Genomic DNA, 19,362 nt, shown 5'->3' with positions numbered 1-19,362 from the left:
CGGTGGTGGCCATCTCTTTTGACTTCTCCATATAAACAGAGCGTTTGTTCAGCCAAGCGCTTCTGTGTGCTCTACAAGAGAGCGTATGTCCGAATACTCTGGCAATGTCATATCTCAATGAGAGCAAAAGGATCGGCAATCCAAAAGTTGACATCATCCGTCAGAGTCAGGAGGCCAACATATGTATTAGACTGTCGGCCATGTCCCTCAATATTAGCAGGTTCGGCAGTTTTTAGCCTAATGTGTATGGAGGCCTTATGACAGAGTGGTTCGATGGTGTCCCAACTGGCACCCACCAGCTGCCATCACTTTCAAAAAAGGTCAATGAATGTGATAGAAGATTCATCAACCAATCCAAAAGCTCTCCACTAGACATAGGGCGAGATTAAAGGAAGCATTAAATGCCATAGGGCGCTCTTCGGGAAGATGACAAGTCTCTGATATCTTGCACAGTACCCTCAGACTGGAGTTGTCTGGTCTTTATATAGTGCTTTTATTTCAGCAGCATATGGTGGAAGATTTAGGGCACGGTATGGAATTCTTATGTCAGTACCGTGATCTGTTATTTGGCAGCATAGTAGTGCTATTCTGGTACAAGTCTGGCGGTATTGTTTTGTTCAACTCAATGGTGGTATTATTTGGGATTTTTGCAGCATAGTTTCCATTTTCTCCCAACAACAGAGAGGGTCCACTCATAGTCTTTTTTGCAAAGGGGCCTAAAAAAGTTAAAATTAGTCATACACTTTCGATAGTAGTCCTCCGAATGTTTGTTTGGCCAATAACTACTCCTCCTGTCCCCACATACATGCATACTCAGTATGCCTGAGCGTGCATGTGGTTTGAATATAGAGAGGGCAGTCAGCCACCAGTGTAATGCAATGCACAGACTGACCACGTATCTTCTGAACAGATTGTGACAGCTTCATAGAAATATATGAAGCCGTCACGCTGAATCAGGGAGACAAACGGCCAGTTCGTACATTACGGTCCGAGATCTGTCCGATGATGACGGACGTCTGAAAGAGCCCTTAGATCTTCAAGAGGTGGGTAAACTTCCCCAAGAACTAGAATCAGACTTCTTAAAATCCAATACACCCTTCCTCCAACATCCAATGGGAAGGAGTGTTGACCCCATCAAACACATAAGATATTGATCTATTGAGTAATATAGATCTATTGGCCACCTTCATCCTCCATACATCTACGATCAATTGCGCTGCCTCCAATCTTTCCAAAACAACATAAGGGCATACAAAAGACTCAATGATCCATTGTTCATCCTCTCATTTACAGGTAGTAAATTTAAGAACAAGGATGGACAACACTATACATCCCGGCTCAATACAGGGGCAATGGTAACAGCAAACTAAAATTATCCAAAATGACCATGAAGAAGTCATCCTCCATCCGCCAATGTAAAAGCCTCCCAGTATCTTTCCTTCGTCAAGGGTCTGTGAACCGAAAATCGTCAGTAAAACTTTGTATTATTTTTTTTATCTTAAGGTCATTTTCCAACAAAGATTTGTATTGTTCATAATGCTGTTAATCAGCAAACGCTGGTTCTTTCCCCAATAGGTGGAGCCTTATAAAAGGCGAAGCTAAAAAAGACAGATGCCTACAGTGATTTCATACAGTTATCTAGAACTCCGGCTGCGAAGAACATGAGAAAACATGACACTAAAGGTTATTTTAACATTAAGTCATGTAAAAGGGAAACAGCCTAATAAAGAGGTTATTCCTCCGCACACCAGGGAATAAATGTGTCGCTACCGGGAGAGGCCCTTTTCCTGTCTATCTTGGCCAAAAGCAGATCAGTTGGTGTTCATGTTGGACACTCCAAAAAAAAAAATATATACGGTATTTGGTAAAGAGAATGAAAACAAAAAAAAAAAAACAATAGATATAGAGGCCGTTAACCCAACAATGCCAGAACTCTAGAGTCATCCAAAAAAAAAAAAGAATACTAAAAAAAATTTGATGCCTTTGAAAACAAAAGAGGCACAAAATAACAACAGGGGGCGAGTGCCTGTCAGCCACAAGGGATCAGATCCATAATTCTTATTCTTTTTTTTTTTTTTTTTTAAAGCTGTTAGAAATCAGATTCGACTAAGAAAAAAAAAAGGAAAAGACCGGCAGAAGGAGAGCGCAACCCTCTGGAGGTTACAGCCATTTCCTGTGATCAAGAATAATGCGCTTCAAAAGTTGGTTTTTCCCAATTCTGTTGATCAATTGCGCCTCCTCTATCTAACGCTCTTTTTTTTTTTTTTACTGTTTACATCTGATGTGACTCAATGACAAGCGGTGTCTGAGCCGCCGAAACAGAACTGTCATGTTGATTTATGAGTGCGTCAAACCACGACTTGTCCAAACTGAAGCTTGCAGTTCATTAATTACAGAGTTGTGACTTTGAAGTCAGCTCTCAGACTGCGGTTTCTAACATTTGGCTTAATTTGTATGCTCTTGAATGTGGATCTCTGAGGGGGAAAAAGAAAAAAAAAAAAAAACGAAATTCCCTTCTTGTCTTTGAACTTCTTTTGACCGCACAATAATCATCCCTTTGTCCACAGTGATGCCTGCATCTCAGAGTCATTAACACGCATTGAATTGCTACTGATGAATAAGCCCTACTGAATTAAAGCAACAGCCAGCAAAACAAAGCTAAGAGCATTTTGCGCTGTGATATCTCCCAATTACATGCATTTCTCTCCTCGTGCCATTTCCATTTTAATTACTGTTGGCCCGTTAGATTTACATTTTAGACACTTTCTAATCGGTTTCCTTTTTTTTTTTGTTTCTGCAGGACTGGGAGCGCTCCTCGTAATGAAACGGATGGGCAGAGACAGAACGTATGTGTCCATGTCAACGACGTAGCAACCTGCCCGCCGATGGCATTGTTTCGCCAGTGATCCAACTTGTGAGGAAGAGCCAAGAGGGCATCCGGCAAAATTTATAGTCTATCGTTTCAGTTTTTTATTACTGTAAAGTCAAAATATTCCAAGTTGCCCATCTTATTACCTTTTAAAAGGGGAGATCCTAATATGATCCTGACCCAATCCTGGTTGGTTTCTACTTCCTGTTCCATTTCTTCTCACCAGAAATGGTGTCCTCAGGAAGTGACTGGCTGAACGAGGATTTTTTGGCTATTTTCAGTTCCGGCAGGAAGCAGATGAGCATCAGTAAAGGAACTGTGGGGGCATCTCTTTTTGTGTGATTATTTCCAGCTGACAAAGAATATACATGGCGCATGCACCAAGGCCAATTCGATAGGGCGCCAAGTGGTTAGGAAGCCAAGCGGTTGTGCTACTGCGCTGGGGTCTTGGTTTTGAATCCAATCAAGGGAGCAGGGATGGACATACATTGGTGCGACCTCTGTGGCTGTATCGGGGGTCCAAGTAGTAAGGGGACCCATTTCTACCGCCAAAGCATTATGATGAGCTCTTAGGATGCAAAGGACCCATAAATTGTTCTTGCATGTGGGCCTTCTCCTGTGTGTCCGCCAGTGCTAGGGAGTTTGCTTTTTTTTTTTTCCACACACCGTAGAATATGTTGGCGCTATATAAATTGGTTGATGAGGGTTTCCTAGAGAAATGGTTAGCAGTAAATTCACACACGGCTGATTTGTGCAGGCAAAAAGTAGCATGATCACTCATATGTAGAAACGCCTTCAATCTTCAGGTCGGATTGCACCACTTTCTAGTAGATGTGGTGAAATCTCCACACCAGAAATCATGTAATACACGGCAATCTTGCCAAGATTTGCCAAGGATTTTTGCGAGATCTGCAGTAATAATTTTCTGTATAGGGGTTACAATAGATGGATGCAGATTCCCTTGGGATGAAAAAAAGTTTGGTAATTGCTGCCCTATAGGTTTTACCAGAATTGCTTCTTTTATAAAGTGAGAAAGAAGCAATGAAATAATATTTCTCAAAGCGGCTTCACAAATAGGTCACAGATTTTACAAAACCAGGCCGCCATTAAACAGCCTTTAACATAACATATATGGAGTATAACTTACTTGCAATTATAGGCCATTTATGGCAACCAGGCTGCCACGTTCGGGTCAGGAGACCAACATCCCGTCTGTGCATCGTTGATGCGTGAAATGGGCACATCCTATAAAGTCTATGCATCAAGGTAATGCTATATAAGCAATTATCTCACAAAAGGGCAAATTTGTGAAAATAGATGATCCCACAATCTGATAATTCCACTTACTGAAAAAACTTGGGTCCAGGTAATAGTAAACCACATGAGATCTTATAACACTGATTGTCAGGTTTTTCTTCCGTGCACCAGACAGAAATGCGGTCTGAAAAGACGGATGTGCGGGGGCTTTCAATGGTGCCGGCCACATGAAGACATATGTTGGTCCCTCCGCATAATGAGCACGCCCTGCTTGTCCTATTTACACTGCATTTCACAGTTCATTATATTGGATATGTAGGCACAACACCCACACCACATGGGACCGAGTCAGTCTGGTGGCCGATGACGGCAGTAATTGGTCAGTTACATTTTACCAAGTTATCATCCGACTGATCCGAATAAAATGTTAATTGGATTGAGGCTTTCATCTGTACAATTTGCTTGATATCACCAGTGGCTCTCCAGTTGGGATCCAGCGGTGGCACTAGTCCGGGGTGAACAAAAAACAAGGAGAGCCCAAGGCAAGATCCAAATTTAACCCCATTATGGTCCTGGATTTTGTCAGAACAGACGGTCATATCTTCCTTCAGAAACACCTTTGAATGCCCTCCAAATGGCCACTTTTGGGTGTGTTTTTTTTAAACTAAGCCCTATTCATTTTGCTGCCCGATTTGTGGCACTGGCCCAGCAAAATTGAGACTCTTGGCAAGTATGAAGTATGTCTTGGGCTTGTTTCTCCTCCCTGCTCTTTCCATTACCCTTACAGGAAATATATCTCTTGCTCGCAAACAATGCAATTCCCCTTGAATCTAGTTTTCAGTTCCCAGCAGAAAAGACTATGAGACCCACATAAACGGACCTCCATCATGGCCACATGGCCTCCCGTTTCCACATTACCAGACAATCATCCCATTACTTGACGCATTACTCGAAAAACCAACTGAAGCCTTATTGTCAAGGTTGGTCCTTCTAAATGATTTAGGTTGTCGTCTTCATACAGATTTGATTATTAGAAAACAAGATGGATTTTTTTTACCAACCTGTCCTCCTATATGTATTTTACATCATGCCCTTTTCTCAAAAGTTCTCCTGCATGTTCCAAAATCTAAAATGTTTAAGTTGGGATCGCTCATTGGGCAGTAGTTCGACAGCTTGGGACTGAAGTTAATGTTTTTTCTGTTTGTCATTTCAAACTCTACAAACATGACATTTCTGTTTTTTCAGCATTTTTAGTATTTATGTTTTGGGTTTGGCTTTTTTTCCTTCTATTTATACCACAGAACTTCAAAAATGCTAGAAAAAAACTCAAGTTTTACTTACACAAAAAAAACTTGTTGCAAAAGAATGTCATGAAAAACACTTGAAATTCATGTTTTTGTGTTTTTTTTACAAAAGTTTAAAGAGGCTAAAAAATATTTTATGGCTAAACTGCCAATTATGGCAAGAGGATGTGAATGGAAGCATCCCAACTCTCTCTCCCAACAGCTGAAGGATAGGACATGTCAAATTTTATACAAGATCCCTTTGTTTTCCTAGGAGAAGGAAGAGGTGTCTAGTGGCAGCCTACTCCTTTTTTTCTACTGAAAATACATGGATGCTCAGCTGTGCTGAGCATGCATATGCATGAGCAACATGGGATAAATAACTGTCAGTCGGAGCAGCTTTCAGGACCCATATGGATTGATAATCCTAGCAATGATGATATGGGCCAGGCCCTTTTGGAGGTCAACACAGCAGATAAGGGATCCACCAATATTGTTCATTGGCCAATAACAAGAACCGAGATGAGAAGAAAAAATATAAAACATGCAGCAAAGCAACAATGGAAAAAAAAGTGGGTTTAAAAACTATAATACAAGTTGGGCCTAGTTGGACCAAGACCGGGTTCAGACGGCCATACTGTAAAGTGGACCAGTCATCACCGCAAATTGTAGACCTTTTTCATTGGATGCATTATTTTGATTTGATCCATAAAATGGATCAAATTGGTGCAGATAATCGGTCATGTGCACTGGCACGCTGGCCTTGATGGGCCTATGTGCCGTCTACGGTGCACACAGACCAATTGTATGCTAGTCTGAACAAGCCCATTCTACTCCTCCGCCATCAGGTTGCCCGGTTTCTCTCCCTATGGCACAGTATAGTGCTTTACTACTGACAGGACCAGATCTCCAATGACCGACCACGACCCAGGGGCCAAACCAAAAATAGACGAAATTGCCCGCGGAGCAGGATTTACCTCTTTCGGCTGTTTTCCTGCATGTTGTTGCTGTAACAGCTGAATCTGCAATTGCTCCTGTTGTTTCTTATAAAACTCCTGAAGCTGCTGCTGTGAAAAAAAAAGGGAAACCAGTGTCAGTTACCGTGTACCCAGTGACAATTCTGCATTTTTTTTTTTTTAACATCTTGCGACACAAAAGCGATTTGAAAAATAGCATTCTTTTATCTGGAATGTTCTGACCTTTGCGTTTGAAATCTGACAATAAATTCAGCGTGCTCGCAAGGTTCTTGGCGTCGCCATTTGAAAAGTAATCTACAAATTGTACTGATAGGAATCATGGTGTATCATCTTTATTATTATTTTTTTTTTTCTCTCGCTCTCTCTCTTTCCCTTCTTCTTCCCCATGCAGGATAATTAAAATAAGGCATGGGATGACCTATGTTTGTAACAACAAAGACACGGTGCCCTTGGAGAGGAACAGGGTAAATCTCGCCTGTTCGATGCGTGCTTTCATTTAAAATGATGGGTTTCAAGTACGGTTACCTCTGGCCAATACATACATGGACCTTAATCCACTCAATTTCATTAGAGGGGATGGAAAAAAAAAAAGAAAACAAAAGATAACTGAAGTAAAAGAAGGAACAGAGTAAAGCAAATGGAATCCATTGGAAAAAAAAAAACATATACAGAAAAATAGCTCATAATTGGGAGGAGGATATGGCCGTCATACAAAGCAAAATATGAAGTGCAAAAGTCTATAGACCTATGCGGCAAATGTCACTGCTAAGACCCGTAATAAAATGCAAATGGCACCTGTTATGATTGGGTCACCGAGGAGGAGAGCAAGCCCAAGCTAAGCCACAGAAAACCAGAGAGGTTGGTAACTAAGCGGACTGCAGACCCCTGATCCTATCCACACAACTAGCAGTAGCCGTGGAGCGTACCTACGATGATCCTAGACGCCTCGGCACAGCCGGAGAACTAAATAAGCTTAAAGCAAGAAAGGGGAAATCTAAACTGCCCCAGAGCAGACCCCAAAGGAATAGATAGCCCCCAAACATATATTGTCGGTGAGACAAGATGAAAACACAAACGCAGGTAGGAAAATATGTAGGGAAGGTGACCTGATGGACGGACGGTCTTGTCAGTATAGAGAAAGAAAGGATTGCACAGTTTAGATAGGTGTCAGCTACTACAGTGGGGAAAACAGCTAGGAAAGTGTAGTGGACGTGCAGTACCTTGGGTTGACCATTAGAGGGCAGGGAGGAGTGTGAGCAAAGGACTTTACATCAGCTTAGGGCTTAGGAAACCGTTGGTCATGGGGGCGGAGTTACAGGAAACCGGGAAAGATATCAATTTGAAGGAGGGTTCCAGAAAGTTCCAGTCCCCAGGGGGAGCTCAGGTGACTGGAGGACTACGACAGTTTGTGCACTCTGAGGAGAACCGAACCAGGGGGACTGAGGAGAGAGAACGTCAGGGGGGTGGTCCTGACAGGAAGAACCGCAGAAGAGATGAGACACCGGGTGTGGGACACCGTATTTGACACGACACCTGACCAGTAAAATTGCTGTTGGTTTACGTGCCTAAGGCGGCCACAGTGACGGACCTGTCAGAAGCGTCAAAAAGTGAAGAAGGGACGGTACGTGCATGTATGTACGTCCCTAGTGTGAAACTACGGTGTGTATAACAGGCCCTAGAAACGGAGGGCCGTGAGGTGAAGAGAAGTGCGGTGTACTTCAGAGGCTGTCAGGCGGACGGGCGAGTGGAATAAACTTGGACCTGTTGCACCCAGAACCTGCCTCCATCTTGTCTGTTTTGTCTCTGCGCGGTATATCGAGGGACCACCCCCCCAGCTCGGCCCACCGACCCTACAAATAGACTGAGCAAACGATGGGGCCCACACTAACTAGAAAGGACAGGAAAGGAAAGACACTGTCTGCAATCATGCAAAAAACCCTGCAAAAAGGTCCAACACGTCTGATGCAAAAATTCTGAAGTCGCACGACTTCACCCACTATATCAACACTCTGGTATATTCTGAAAGCAGAGCAAAAAGAGGCCAATCTAATAAGGGACAAAAACAAACTGGCACAAGCAGTAGCATATGGATGATGATTCAGCACAGCCCCGGAGCTGGCTGACCCACACAAAACTGAAATAGACAAAACCAGATCAAATGTGAACAGAATAGCAAAAGAACGCTTAGCTGAGCATGCAGGGACTGAGCTGGAAACTAAGACCTCAGGAGGCAGGAAGAAAATCACTAGCAGGGATAGAGGGAGTCGGCTGTCTTAAATCCAGTCTGAAACCCCAGATCTCCAATCATTGTCCTCATTATCAGGTGGCAAGCCTCTGTTAATCAGATCAGCTCCATTACCTCCAGTACCCACCAGAGGGAGTCCAGAAAGAGAACTCGCAACCCCTCCATCAACCTGACCAGCTCCACCACCTTCAGCAGTAACCAGAGGTAGGCCAGAAAGGGAATTCACAACAGGCACCCACACCAACTTCCGGTGGAGTGCAATGCCATTGGCCCAATAAATGGTCTGTAGAGTTGCGAAGCTTACACAATGCCAGCAATAAATCTTAAGGATTATAGGTGTAATTTATGATATACCCTATTGGGACATATGTATAGGGGTTAAGATTGATACAGAGGGCTCCCCTACACAGGAGCAATCTCTCTGCATCAGTGCACAGTATAGGATTCCTCACACGAGCACAGCCCATACACTATGGAATATGTAGGTATAATAAGCTCTGGGGCCACTATTGATCCGTCCCATTAAGGCATAGGATTGACACGACACAGAGGGGTCCCCTGCACAGGACCTACCTCTTTGCACCAGATCAGGATGCCTCTTATAGATGCAGCTCATCTACTCCATGGAATACGCAACCATTCTGATTACTGGGGCTGATCTCTTTAGAAATGGAGAAGTCTCCGTTTAAAGAGGTTTTCAGAGAAAGGAAAAAATGGGGCAAGGAATGGGGAAAAATGCCATAAAATAATAAAAGATCCATTGCTCACCTGATAAATTCCCCGCCCTTCCATTGCCACCACACCGATGATTCCCGATAGTCTCTGTTTACTTTTATACATTGATGATGTCCCCGAATACTAACATAACTACTACAGCCAATCAATGGCCTCTATGATACACCACTGAGGCCAGTGATTGGTTCCAGTAGTGACATGGGATGTAATCACTATGGCACAGTAAACAATGAGTAAAGGGGCACCAGTGTTATGGGTCTTATTATCCAAAACAACTCGATTTGTGCTGCCCTAGTCCTGCATCTAGTGCGATCCTCCATGGAAGCCGGTCTTCGCTCCTGCGCATGACATGTTTGGCACATCATCCTGGGTTTGCTAAAGCAAGCGACCAGGATGTCACATGAGGGACTACAAGTGCCAGACAATCACAATGGCCCAGCCTTTTTGTAGGAGGAGTGTCCTCTCCCCTTTGCATAAGCCAATAGTAGAACACTCTATTCTATGCAGATCAATCACTTAAAAATACCCTTGGATGGTATAGATTTTTTTTCTATCAAAAAGGTAGTACCAATGCGGTTTGCCTAAACATCATGACCTTCTATTAGAGATAGGTCGGGAGATTCTCAGTTGAACTATCTGGACAGTGTTGTTGTTTTAGCGACACAGAAAGTAGGACAGAAGATGATCGAAATCACAATTCAACCTATTCTCTTTCCTCACATATATTTGGATAACTAGACAACCATTGGTCCTAACATTCACGAGAAAGCAAAGAGACAGTCTTTGAGAACGTTGACTCTAGCTTTACAGTTGAGTTTTGTAGACACCTACCCAGGTTCTGCCATTGTCAAATTAGGTGAAGCTCAATGGATGAACCCAACACTATATGAAACTATATGGACAGTGGTCTTTATCTTTCTGATCCACAGAAAGTAGGACAGAAGACGCTTACATTAAAAAAAAAAAAATCGACTGATCGTCTTTTTCTCCCATCCCCTTGGTAATCAGACAACCATTCCAGTACCACCTTTATGCCAATGATACTCAGATCTACCTCTCTGGCCCAGACGTCACCTCTCTGCTCTCCAAAATCCCGGAGTGTCTATCAGCCATATCCTCCTTCTTTTCCTCCCGCTTCCTCAAACTGAGTGTGGACAAATCTAAACTGATCATCTTTCCCCCATCTCACAGATCTTCCTTAACTGACCTATCTATACCAATTGACGACATCACGCTTTCCCCCGTACCAGAGGTCCGCTGCCTCGGAGTAACCCTTAACTCTGCCCAGTCCTTCAAACCGCACATCCAAGCTCTCTCCACTTCCTGCCGCCTCCAGCTCAAAAATATTTCCAGACTCCGTCCCTTCCTCATCCCTCACTCTACTAAAATGCTTGTGCATGCCCTCATCATCTCCCGTCTCGACTACCGCAACATCCTTTTCTGTGGCCTCCCTGCTAACACCCTCGCACCTCTCCAGTCCATCCATAACTCTGCTGCCTGACTAATTCATCTCTCTCCTCGCTAATCCTCCGCTTCTCCCCTCTGCAAATCTCTTCATTGGCTCCCACTCACTCAGCGTATCCAATTCAAATTACTAATACTGACCTACAAGGCCATCTATAACCTGTCTCCTCTATATATCTCTGAACTGATCTCCCGATATCTTCCCTCACGTAATCTCCAATCCTCCCAAGACCTCCTTCTCTCCTCCACACTTATTCGCTCCTCACCCATCTGCCTCCAAGACTTCTCCCGAATAGCCCCCATCCTCTGGAATTCTTTGCCCCAACACGTCCGGCTATCAACCACACTCGGATCCTTCAGACGGAACCTGAAAACCCATCTCTTCAGGTAAGCCTACAGCCTGCAATGATTCCCGCTGCCTCCTCACCACTACTGGAGCTACCGCCTCACCATCACTGGAGCTGCTGCAACCTCTCAACCTACTGTCTACTTCCCCACCATCCTGTAGAATGTAAGCCCACAAGGGCAGGGTCCTCTCTCCCCTCTGTATCAGTATATGATTGATTGTTTACTGTAAGTGATATCTGTAATTTGTATGTAACCCCTTCTCATGACCAGCACCATGAAATCAATGGTGCTATATAAATAAATAATAATAATAATGGCAGTAGGTGGTGTGGAGAAGAGTTGGTCCCATTCATTGAAAAGGATCAAGGAACCTAGATAAAAGGGTTGACCAAGTCTACTAGGGTGAGGAAGGGATGGAACGGATTCCGATACCACTAGAGTTACTATATCGTAGAGTCAGGAAACGTTACCTGCTGAAGCATGAGCGCTTGTTGTTGTTGAAGTAGGACCTGTAGCTGTTGGGGTGTAAGCACTTGCTGTTGGAGGATTTGTTGCATTTGCTGAGGAGTGATTACTTGGGGTGTCATCATAGCCACTGAGACTGGAACCTGCAAACAATAAATGCACATCTTAAAAACATGGAAAGTTCACCGGCCGTTGTAACCCCCACCGTCTCCGCCAATGCAGACAGGACGTCATGCAAATTCCATTTCGGACCCTCTTCCCCAGCGACCTAAAACTGCTACCTAAAAAATGCATATATCATATTGTCTGCTCAGCTGAGGACTGCTTCCCGGGCTTCATCCAACGTACAGATGTTTCCAATTCCTCCCCCCCACCACCATATTATGTGAGATACCATTAAAGCAGTTTTCTGTGACATTTCGATGACAAACAGCTACAGTGATGAACCTGATAGCATTTCATATTTGCAACTGTTAACACATTTCTGCTCAGGCGTTTCTGTTAAAGAACCTGTACTGTGTATTTGAAAGGATGATGTCTTCTTCAGATAAAACACTGACATTAAAATGACAGGCTGTCTCGGCCAAGGTTACACAAATTGTATTCAAGCGGCTACCTAATGACAATGCTACGAAGGCTGCAAGCTTCCTAGAATGTAATTTACCTATTCAAAATAATCACCGCACTTGTGTTTAATTTGCCAGCGTGCGGGAGAGCGTATTGTCAGGCGCAAAAAAAAATGTAAAAAAATAATCAATTTTCCTTTAAATGATAAAACTGTATAATCATAGGAATGTGCATATCAATAGATTAAAATAATTCCTTTATGCATAACCAAAAAAACTATTAATAATTCATATAATCAGATATTTAGAATATAAATAAATATATATTTATTTAGAACACTTATTTTTTTGCTTGAGATATACACACACATTATAAATTATATTATTTGCTATATATGATAAATTATGGTATATTTACAATATGTAAATAAATTCGTATATACAAATACTGTATATATATATATATATATTTTATAGATATAAATGAAAACGATAAAGACAAAAATTCATTCAGTTCCCCCCCAAAAAATAAAAAAGTAGCAGTGGAAATATTTTTTTTTAAAAAGATTATAAACATCAAAAAAGTGTACAAAAATAAAATAAAAATTTTTTATGTTTTTTTTTTTTGGCAGATATATACAAAAATATATTGCTATTTTTTTAAAACTGTAATTACAAGACTACAATATGAAAACCGATCTAAACGGATATGGCTGTAAATGAGCGTTTAAAAAAAAATGAAATAAAAAGCTTTCCAATAAAGCGGTAAGCAAAAGACAGAAATGCTGCATTAATTTTATGTAACATAATGCCTTAATATGCAGTTTATCTTGCCTTTTTTCACTTGGGTTCTTCTGTCATTTGCATAGTGAGCTCTCTCCTAATTTCACAGTCATTATGCACTGATGTCCTTATTTCTCAGCATCACTAATTTTGATTAACTTAAAATGGTTCTTGAAGGTCAGATACATAGTAACGACATATTCCTCGGCATTGTTGCATAAATCCACTTTTTTCTCCCCTTATCCCCCCCAGTGTGTGTGTCGGTTGCAAAAAAAAAAAAAAAAAAAAAAGGATTTTCATTTTCCTTGTAATGGATTTGATCTATGGAGAAGTCACGCTGACATTACAGGAAGAGTTTGCCAATGCATGGTGCTCAATTTTGGGTATCGTGGGCCCCGGGCAGGACATTTTTATTTTTTTTGGAACCAGTGGCATCGGTTCAATGGAAACTCCCTGTTGTAATGTTCGCGGACTACGTTTGATTCAAGAATATCAACAAACTGGCACTGTGGCAATTCCTCGGAGAGCTCTATCATCAAAAGCAGAGAGGTGTAATCCCATTAATTCGGTCTATTCCGTTCTGCATTGCTTTCAAAATACAACGAGCCATTCAATAAATACAATTTACCGGGCAACATCACTCATCTGCCTTAATGTCCAATTCACTATATGGCAAAACAAGTTTACTTTTCCTTGAGGTCTCCCCCCTTTGCCATTAAAACGTCGCTCTAAGCAAACAACAGAAGCCTACCTTCAACGACTGGTTGTCAATTTTTTTTTTTTTATTTGCCCTCAAAAAAAAAAGTTGGAGTCTCGTCAAGACAAACATTCGATGACTGGAGGAATAGAAAAAGAAGAAAAAAAAAGCAACAAGAAAAAATAGTTGCCGGTACTACACAATCGTCTTTCCTGGATCTGTAAATTTAGGTGCTTCGTTGACTTTTACTTTGGTAATGAAAAGACGAAACGCAAATATAAAGGGGTGAACGACCTTTCCCGTCAAGGTTTGTTGGCTAGACCAATCTAAGGGGAAAGAAAAAAAAAATGACAGTACCAAAAATTTTTTTGCACTCCCTCCCCTAAGTTTTAGAAATAGTTCCCACCACCAAAGGGCAACGCGAACTACCGCTAACCCATAATAGCCCACACTTTATTACCCATTACTACCGAGGTCATTAGCGGCAAGAATGATTGTCCTGGTCTTAACCTATTGATCATTGTAACTACTATCATTTAATCCCGCGTCGAGCGTCTCTAAAGCAGCTAAGGGCACACCAGAGAGAGTGGTTTATTGTGGAGAAATATAGCCAAGCGTTGGGAAATTACACTTCGATTCATAAAATCTACCCGGTGGTTTAAATCAATAGTATTTAAAACAGTCATGTAACTTCTTAAGTAGAACTCTCTAATATTTATGGCTCCCACATCGAATGTACTCAGTCAAAACTAAACTTCAGGCTGGCACTCTCGGCACAACCCCTCTATGCAAGCATTGATTTCGGAGAAGGAGGGGAGAAAAAAAAGGGGAAGTTTTTGTAAAAAAAAAAAATTTCCTCTCTCTCACTTTCATTTGAATTAGCAGCTGCGAAGAAACTAAAACACCTCTGACCGGCTCAGTGGTTCTCTCCGTATGGGCAACGGTAGAGCAGGACCACAAACATGCCAACATTTTTTTTTTTTTAAAGTATATAGGTATGAAAAAAAAATTGATTAGGATTCCAGACGGCAACAATATACAACCGACAACCCCAAACCCCAAAAAAGCTTTAGGGGAACTGTAATGCAGATGATAGTTAGTAGAAAAACTGACCTCTCTGCTGCAAAGAAGATGGGCAGGGGGGTAAGTGTCAGTGTGAAGGGTTAAAAGGCCAACCATCAGAATCTTTAACCTAGAGGTTGACTCATTGGTCCAGATGTTAAGGGAGGTGAAAAAAATAAAAAGCAAGCAAGGTTCATTATAATCGTGCACAAAAAAAACCCATGGACATGTGCATGGTGAAGTCACGGGAGAGAGCAACGTCACAAGTGCCCGCAGGTCACATGACATGCAACACTCCAAGTATACACAAGGAGTAGAGAAGCTGGGGTGACAACTCAACATATTTTTTTTCCCCTCTGCATTGCACTTTCAAAAACAGAACAAATATAAAATGAAGAAATGGTCGGGGAAGCACTACTGCAAAAAGTGGACCAATTCGAAATGGAAGGGTAGGCTGGTTAGAGCAATAGGGCAGTTACTGACTGCATTTCTGAACATACAACAATGTAGGTTATGGACTCTAAAAAGTAAAAGGCACTTAGTGCAAAAAGTGCAACCATTCAGGGGTCAGGGTATGCAATTACCGGTCAATGCAATCCAATATTTACATCCAGTCAGAGCAATAGCGGACATGGGGACGTCTGTCAACTGTGATCCTGAACTTACAAAAATCTACAAAAACAGACACCAAAGACCTGTAACCTAACCTTGTTCCTGCAGAAAACAAGTGCAAAAGTCACAATAAAGGCAATCTCATTCTTGCGTACAAAAGTTTGAACTTGGTGTGACAAACTGAAAGTGAAGTTTCAAGAGAAGCATGGACCTTGATAACCCTACAGCCAATGACCAAATGGACCATCTGGCAAATCTAGCCAGTCAAACTATTTTTTTCATAGGATACTTGCTAAAGGTGCTCATACACATAGGCACTGGTTGACTACCTGGGGAGTCCCAACTTTCTGATGACAGATGGTGTCAGAGAAAAGAGAAGTGTTGTATTTCAATCACCCAATCCTTTTGGGTTTTGGAACAGGTAAGTGGCCACCAAAAGTGTTACTCCCCTTTATCTACTAAAAGCAGAAAGGACACTTATGTTTCACACTTCCATGTCACACAGTCCAAGTACAGAACCGTGATGTACGGACTATCTACGGGTCTATCGACACAAACTCAACAACTACATAGGCGCATATACGATGACTCGGGTCTTCTAACCCAAACTCAACAATTACATAGGCGCATATACGATGACGCGGGTCTTCTAACCCAAACTCAACAAATTACATAGGCGCATATACGATGACTCGGGTCTTCTAACCCAAACTCAACAACTACATAGGCGCATATACGATGACTCGGGTCTTCTAACCCAAACTCAACAAATTACATAGGCGCATATACGATGACTCGGGTCTTCTAACCCAAACTCAACAAATTACATAGGCGCATATACGATCACTCGGGTCTTCTAACCCAAACTCAACAAATTACATAGGCGCATATACGATGACTCGGGTCTTCTAACCCAAACTCAACAATTACATAGGCGCATATACGATGACTCGGGTCTTCTAACCCAAACTCAACAAATTACATAGGCGCATATACGATGACTCGGGTCTTCTAACCCAAACTCAACAATTACATAGGCGCATATACGATGACTCGGGTCTTCTAACCCAAACTCAACAAATTACATAGGCGCATATACGATGACTCGGGTCTTCTAACCCAAACTCAACAACTACATAGGCGCATATACGATGACTCGGGTCTTCTAACCCAAACTCAACAAATTACATAGGCGCATATACGATGACTCGGGTCTTCTAACCCAAACTCAACAACTACATAGGCGCATATACGATGACTCGGGTCTTCTAACCCAAACTCAACAATTACATAGGCGCATATACGATGACTCGGGTCTTCTAACCCAAACTCAACAAATTACATAGGCGCATATACGATGACTCGGGTCTTCTAACCAAAACTCAACAACTACATAGGCGCATATACGATGACGCGGGTCTTCTAACCCAAACTCAACAACTACATTTAATTTTGCGTTGATCCAGGGAGCTAGTCTGATTGCCGTATGTGGAGTCGGGAAGGAATTTTTTTCCCCAATGTGAAGCTTACTGTTGCCACATGGGTTTTTTTTGCCTTCCTCTGGATCAACATGTTAGGGCAAGTTAGGATAGGATATGGGTTGAACTAGATGGACTTAAAGTCTCCCTTCAACCTTAATAACTATGTTACTATGTTACATAGGCACATATATGATGATGCTGGCCTTCTAACCCAAACGCAACAGCTACATTGGAGCATATATGTTGACGTAGGTCTTCTAACCCAAACTCAACAACTACATAGGCGCATATACGATGACTCGGGTCTTCTAACCCAAACTCAACAAATTACATAGGCGCATATACGATGACTCGGCTCTTCTAACCCAAACGCAACAAATTACATAGGCGCAAATACGATGACTCGGGTCTTCTAACCAAAACTCAACAACTACATAGGCACATATATGATGATGCTGGCCTTCTAACCCAAACGCAAAAGCTACATTGGAGCATATATGTTGACGTAGGTCTTCTAACCCAAACTCAACAACTACATAGGCGCATATACGATGACTCGGGTCTTCTAACCAAAACTCAACAACTACATAGGCGCATATACAATGACGCGGGTCTTCTAACCCAAACTCAACAAATTACATAGGCGCATATACGATGACTCGGGTCTTCTAACCAAAACTCAATAACTACATAGGCGCATATACGATGACGTGGGTCTTCTAACCCAAACTCAACAACTACATAGGCACATATATGATGATGCTGGCCTTCTAACCCAAACGCAACAGCTACATTGGAGCATATATGTTGACGTAGGTCTTCTAACCCAAACTCAACAACTACATAGGCGCATATACGATGACTTGGGTCTTCTAACCAAAACTCAACAACTACATAGGCGCATATCCGATGACGCGGGTCTTCTAACCCAAACTCAACAACTAAATAGGCGCATATATGATGATGCTGGCCTTCTAATCCAAACTCAACAGCTACATTGGAGCATATATGTTGACGTAGGTCTTCTAACGCAAACTCAACAACTACATAGGCGCATATCCGATGAAGCGGGTCTTCTAACCCAAACTCAACAACTACATAGGCCCATATACATGTTCACGCAGGTCTTCTAACCCAAACTCAACAACTACATAGGCCCATATACATGTTCACGCAGGTCTTCTAACCCAAACTCAACAACTACATAGGCCCATATACATGTTGACGCAGGTCTTCTAACCCAAGCTCAACAGCTACAAAGGTTCAGGAGACCCGTGGGCAGTCGTCCTAGGACTGTGATACATGGATTGTGAGCAATGCCATTTGTATACCAAGCCAACAAAAATAGCAAGAGTTTTCGTATCAATAATTACAATTCTACAGTTTGGGAATGGAAAAGGTCACCGAGTGACCAAAAACACAACATCCGAGTCCCCCAATTCCAAATCCACAATTTATTGCAAATATTACAATAGTAGTTGATTATTTTTTTTTTCTCCCTCCCGCTTCGTCCCCCTCCTCTACCTTCCCACATGGCAAGATTCATTAATGTAAATTATAAAACTGCCTGCGAGTCATTCGCCCGCTTCTTACAAAAGCCCTATTTATGTAAATAAAAACTGTTCTCATTTACAGAAACAGGATTTGATATAATGTGGGAGGCGGTTGTGATCAGGTTGGGCAGAGATAGAATCGTGTTCTTCGTCTCCAGTGCGGTTCACTGGGGGTGACTTGACGTCCCTGATCTTATCTCTCCATTCGTATTCATCGCCAGCCTTCAGCTTTACCTGCCAGGTTAATTGTTTTAGCGACAATAAAATACTCCATTCCGTTGCTCGGAACAAAAAAAATAAAAAATAGGAGGCGGCTCGGGATAATTAAGCCCTGTTAATATCCGACGTCAATACAAAAAAAAAATATTATTTTCATATTTCTTATCTTTATTTTTTCATTATTCTTTATATTATTTTTCGACAATGCACAACAAAAATTCTATTAAAAAAAATAGCTCATTAAGTCCAATTACAATAATAATAAATGCAAACACTTGTGCCGAAAATTACCAGCTGAACCTAAGTGCTGTGCATTTATTTATGCTAATTAGGAAAACATTTACCGTATGTTAATAGAGTCGGAAAACAATAGATATTTTTCACTTCGCCGAAAAATATCCGACTGGAGATAACATTACATTTTTTTTTCTTCCTCTCCTTTCCTTGGTAGAAATGTGTAATGTCATTTACAGCTTTGATGAACGAGCTGGCTGACCTACCCCCCCTTTTCTCATGTCTATTTGCTCTTTTTAAGTTGTAAGGAGAAAGGAACCAATTTATCAATGCCCAAAAAAAATTAAAAAAAACGTTACCCAAGACTTCACCCTTCAAAAAGAAGTTGTTTTTTTTAAAAAATCACTTTAAAAAAAAAAAACTTTTGTCAATAATTTGGACGGTTGTGTGTTCTCACCTATTACAGACACCTCCATCTACAGATTACAGTCGAACCTAAGGGTGCAAATTAC

At 41.8% G+C, this 19,362-nt stretch overlaps 1 protein-coding gene across 17 annotated transcripts in view; it reads right to left on the bottom strand.

Moving 5' to 3' along the window:
- The window catches only part of FOXP1 (forkhead box P1), a 794,287-nt gene that overhangs the window by 119,311 nt on the left and 655,614 nt on the right, over positions 1 to 19,362 (bottom strand). For 15 of the 17 annotated variants that reach the window (XM_073569710.1, XM_073569708.1, XM_073569704.1 and 12 more), the window contains 2 exons: positions 11,649 to 11,786; positions 6,387 to 6,476 (listed from right to left, as the gene is read on the bottom strand). In XM_073569710.1, the coding sequence (XP_073425811.1) occupies positions 6,387 to 6,476; positions 11,649 to 11,786 (228 nt within the window). The remainder of the gene's footprint in view (positions 1 to 6,386; positions 6,477 to 11,648; positions 11,787 to 19,362) is intronic. The other 2 variants (XM_073569707.1, XM_073569714.1) reach the window with 1 other exon arrangement.

The sequence above is a fragment of the Dendrobates tinctorius genome, unplaced genomic scaffold, assembly GCF_039654945.1.
Source record: "Dendrobates tinctorius isolate UK_male_01 unplaced genomic scaffold, ASM3965494v1 ptg000027l, whole genome shotgun sequence".
NCBI classification, from domain to species: Eukaryota; Metazoa; Chordata; class Amphibia; order Anura; family Dendrobatidae; genus Dendrobates; species Dendrobates tinctorius.
Note: the sequence above shows the minus strand (reverse complement) of the source record. Positions and strands in the feature narration are given on the sequence as shown.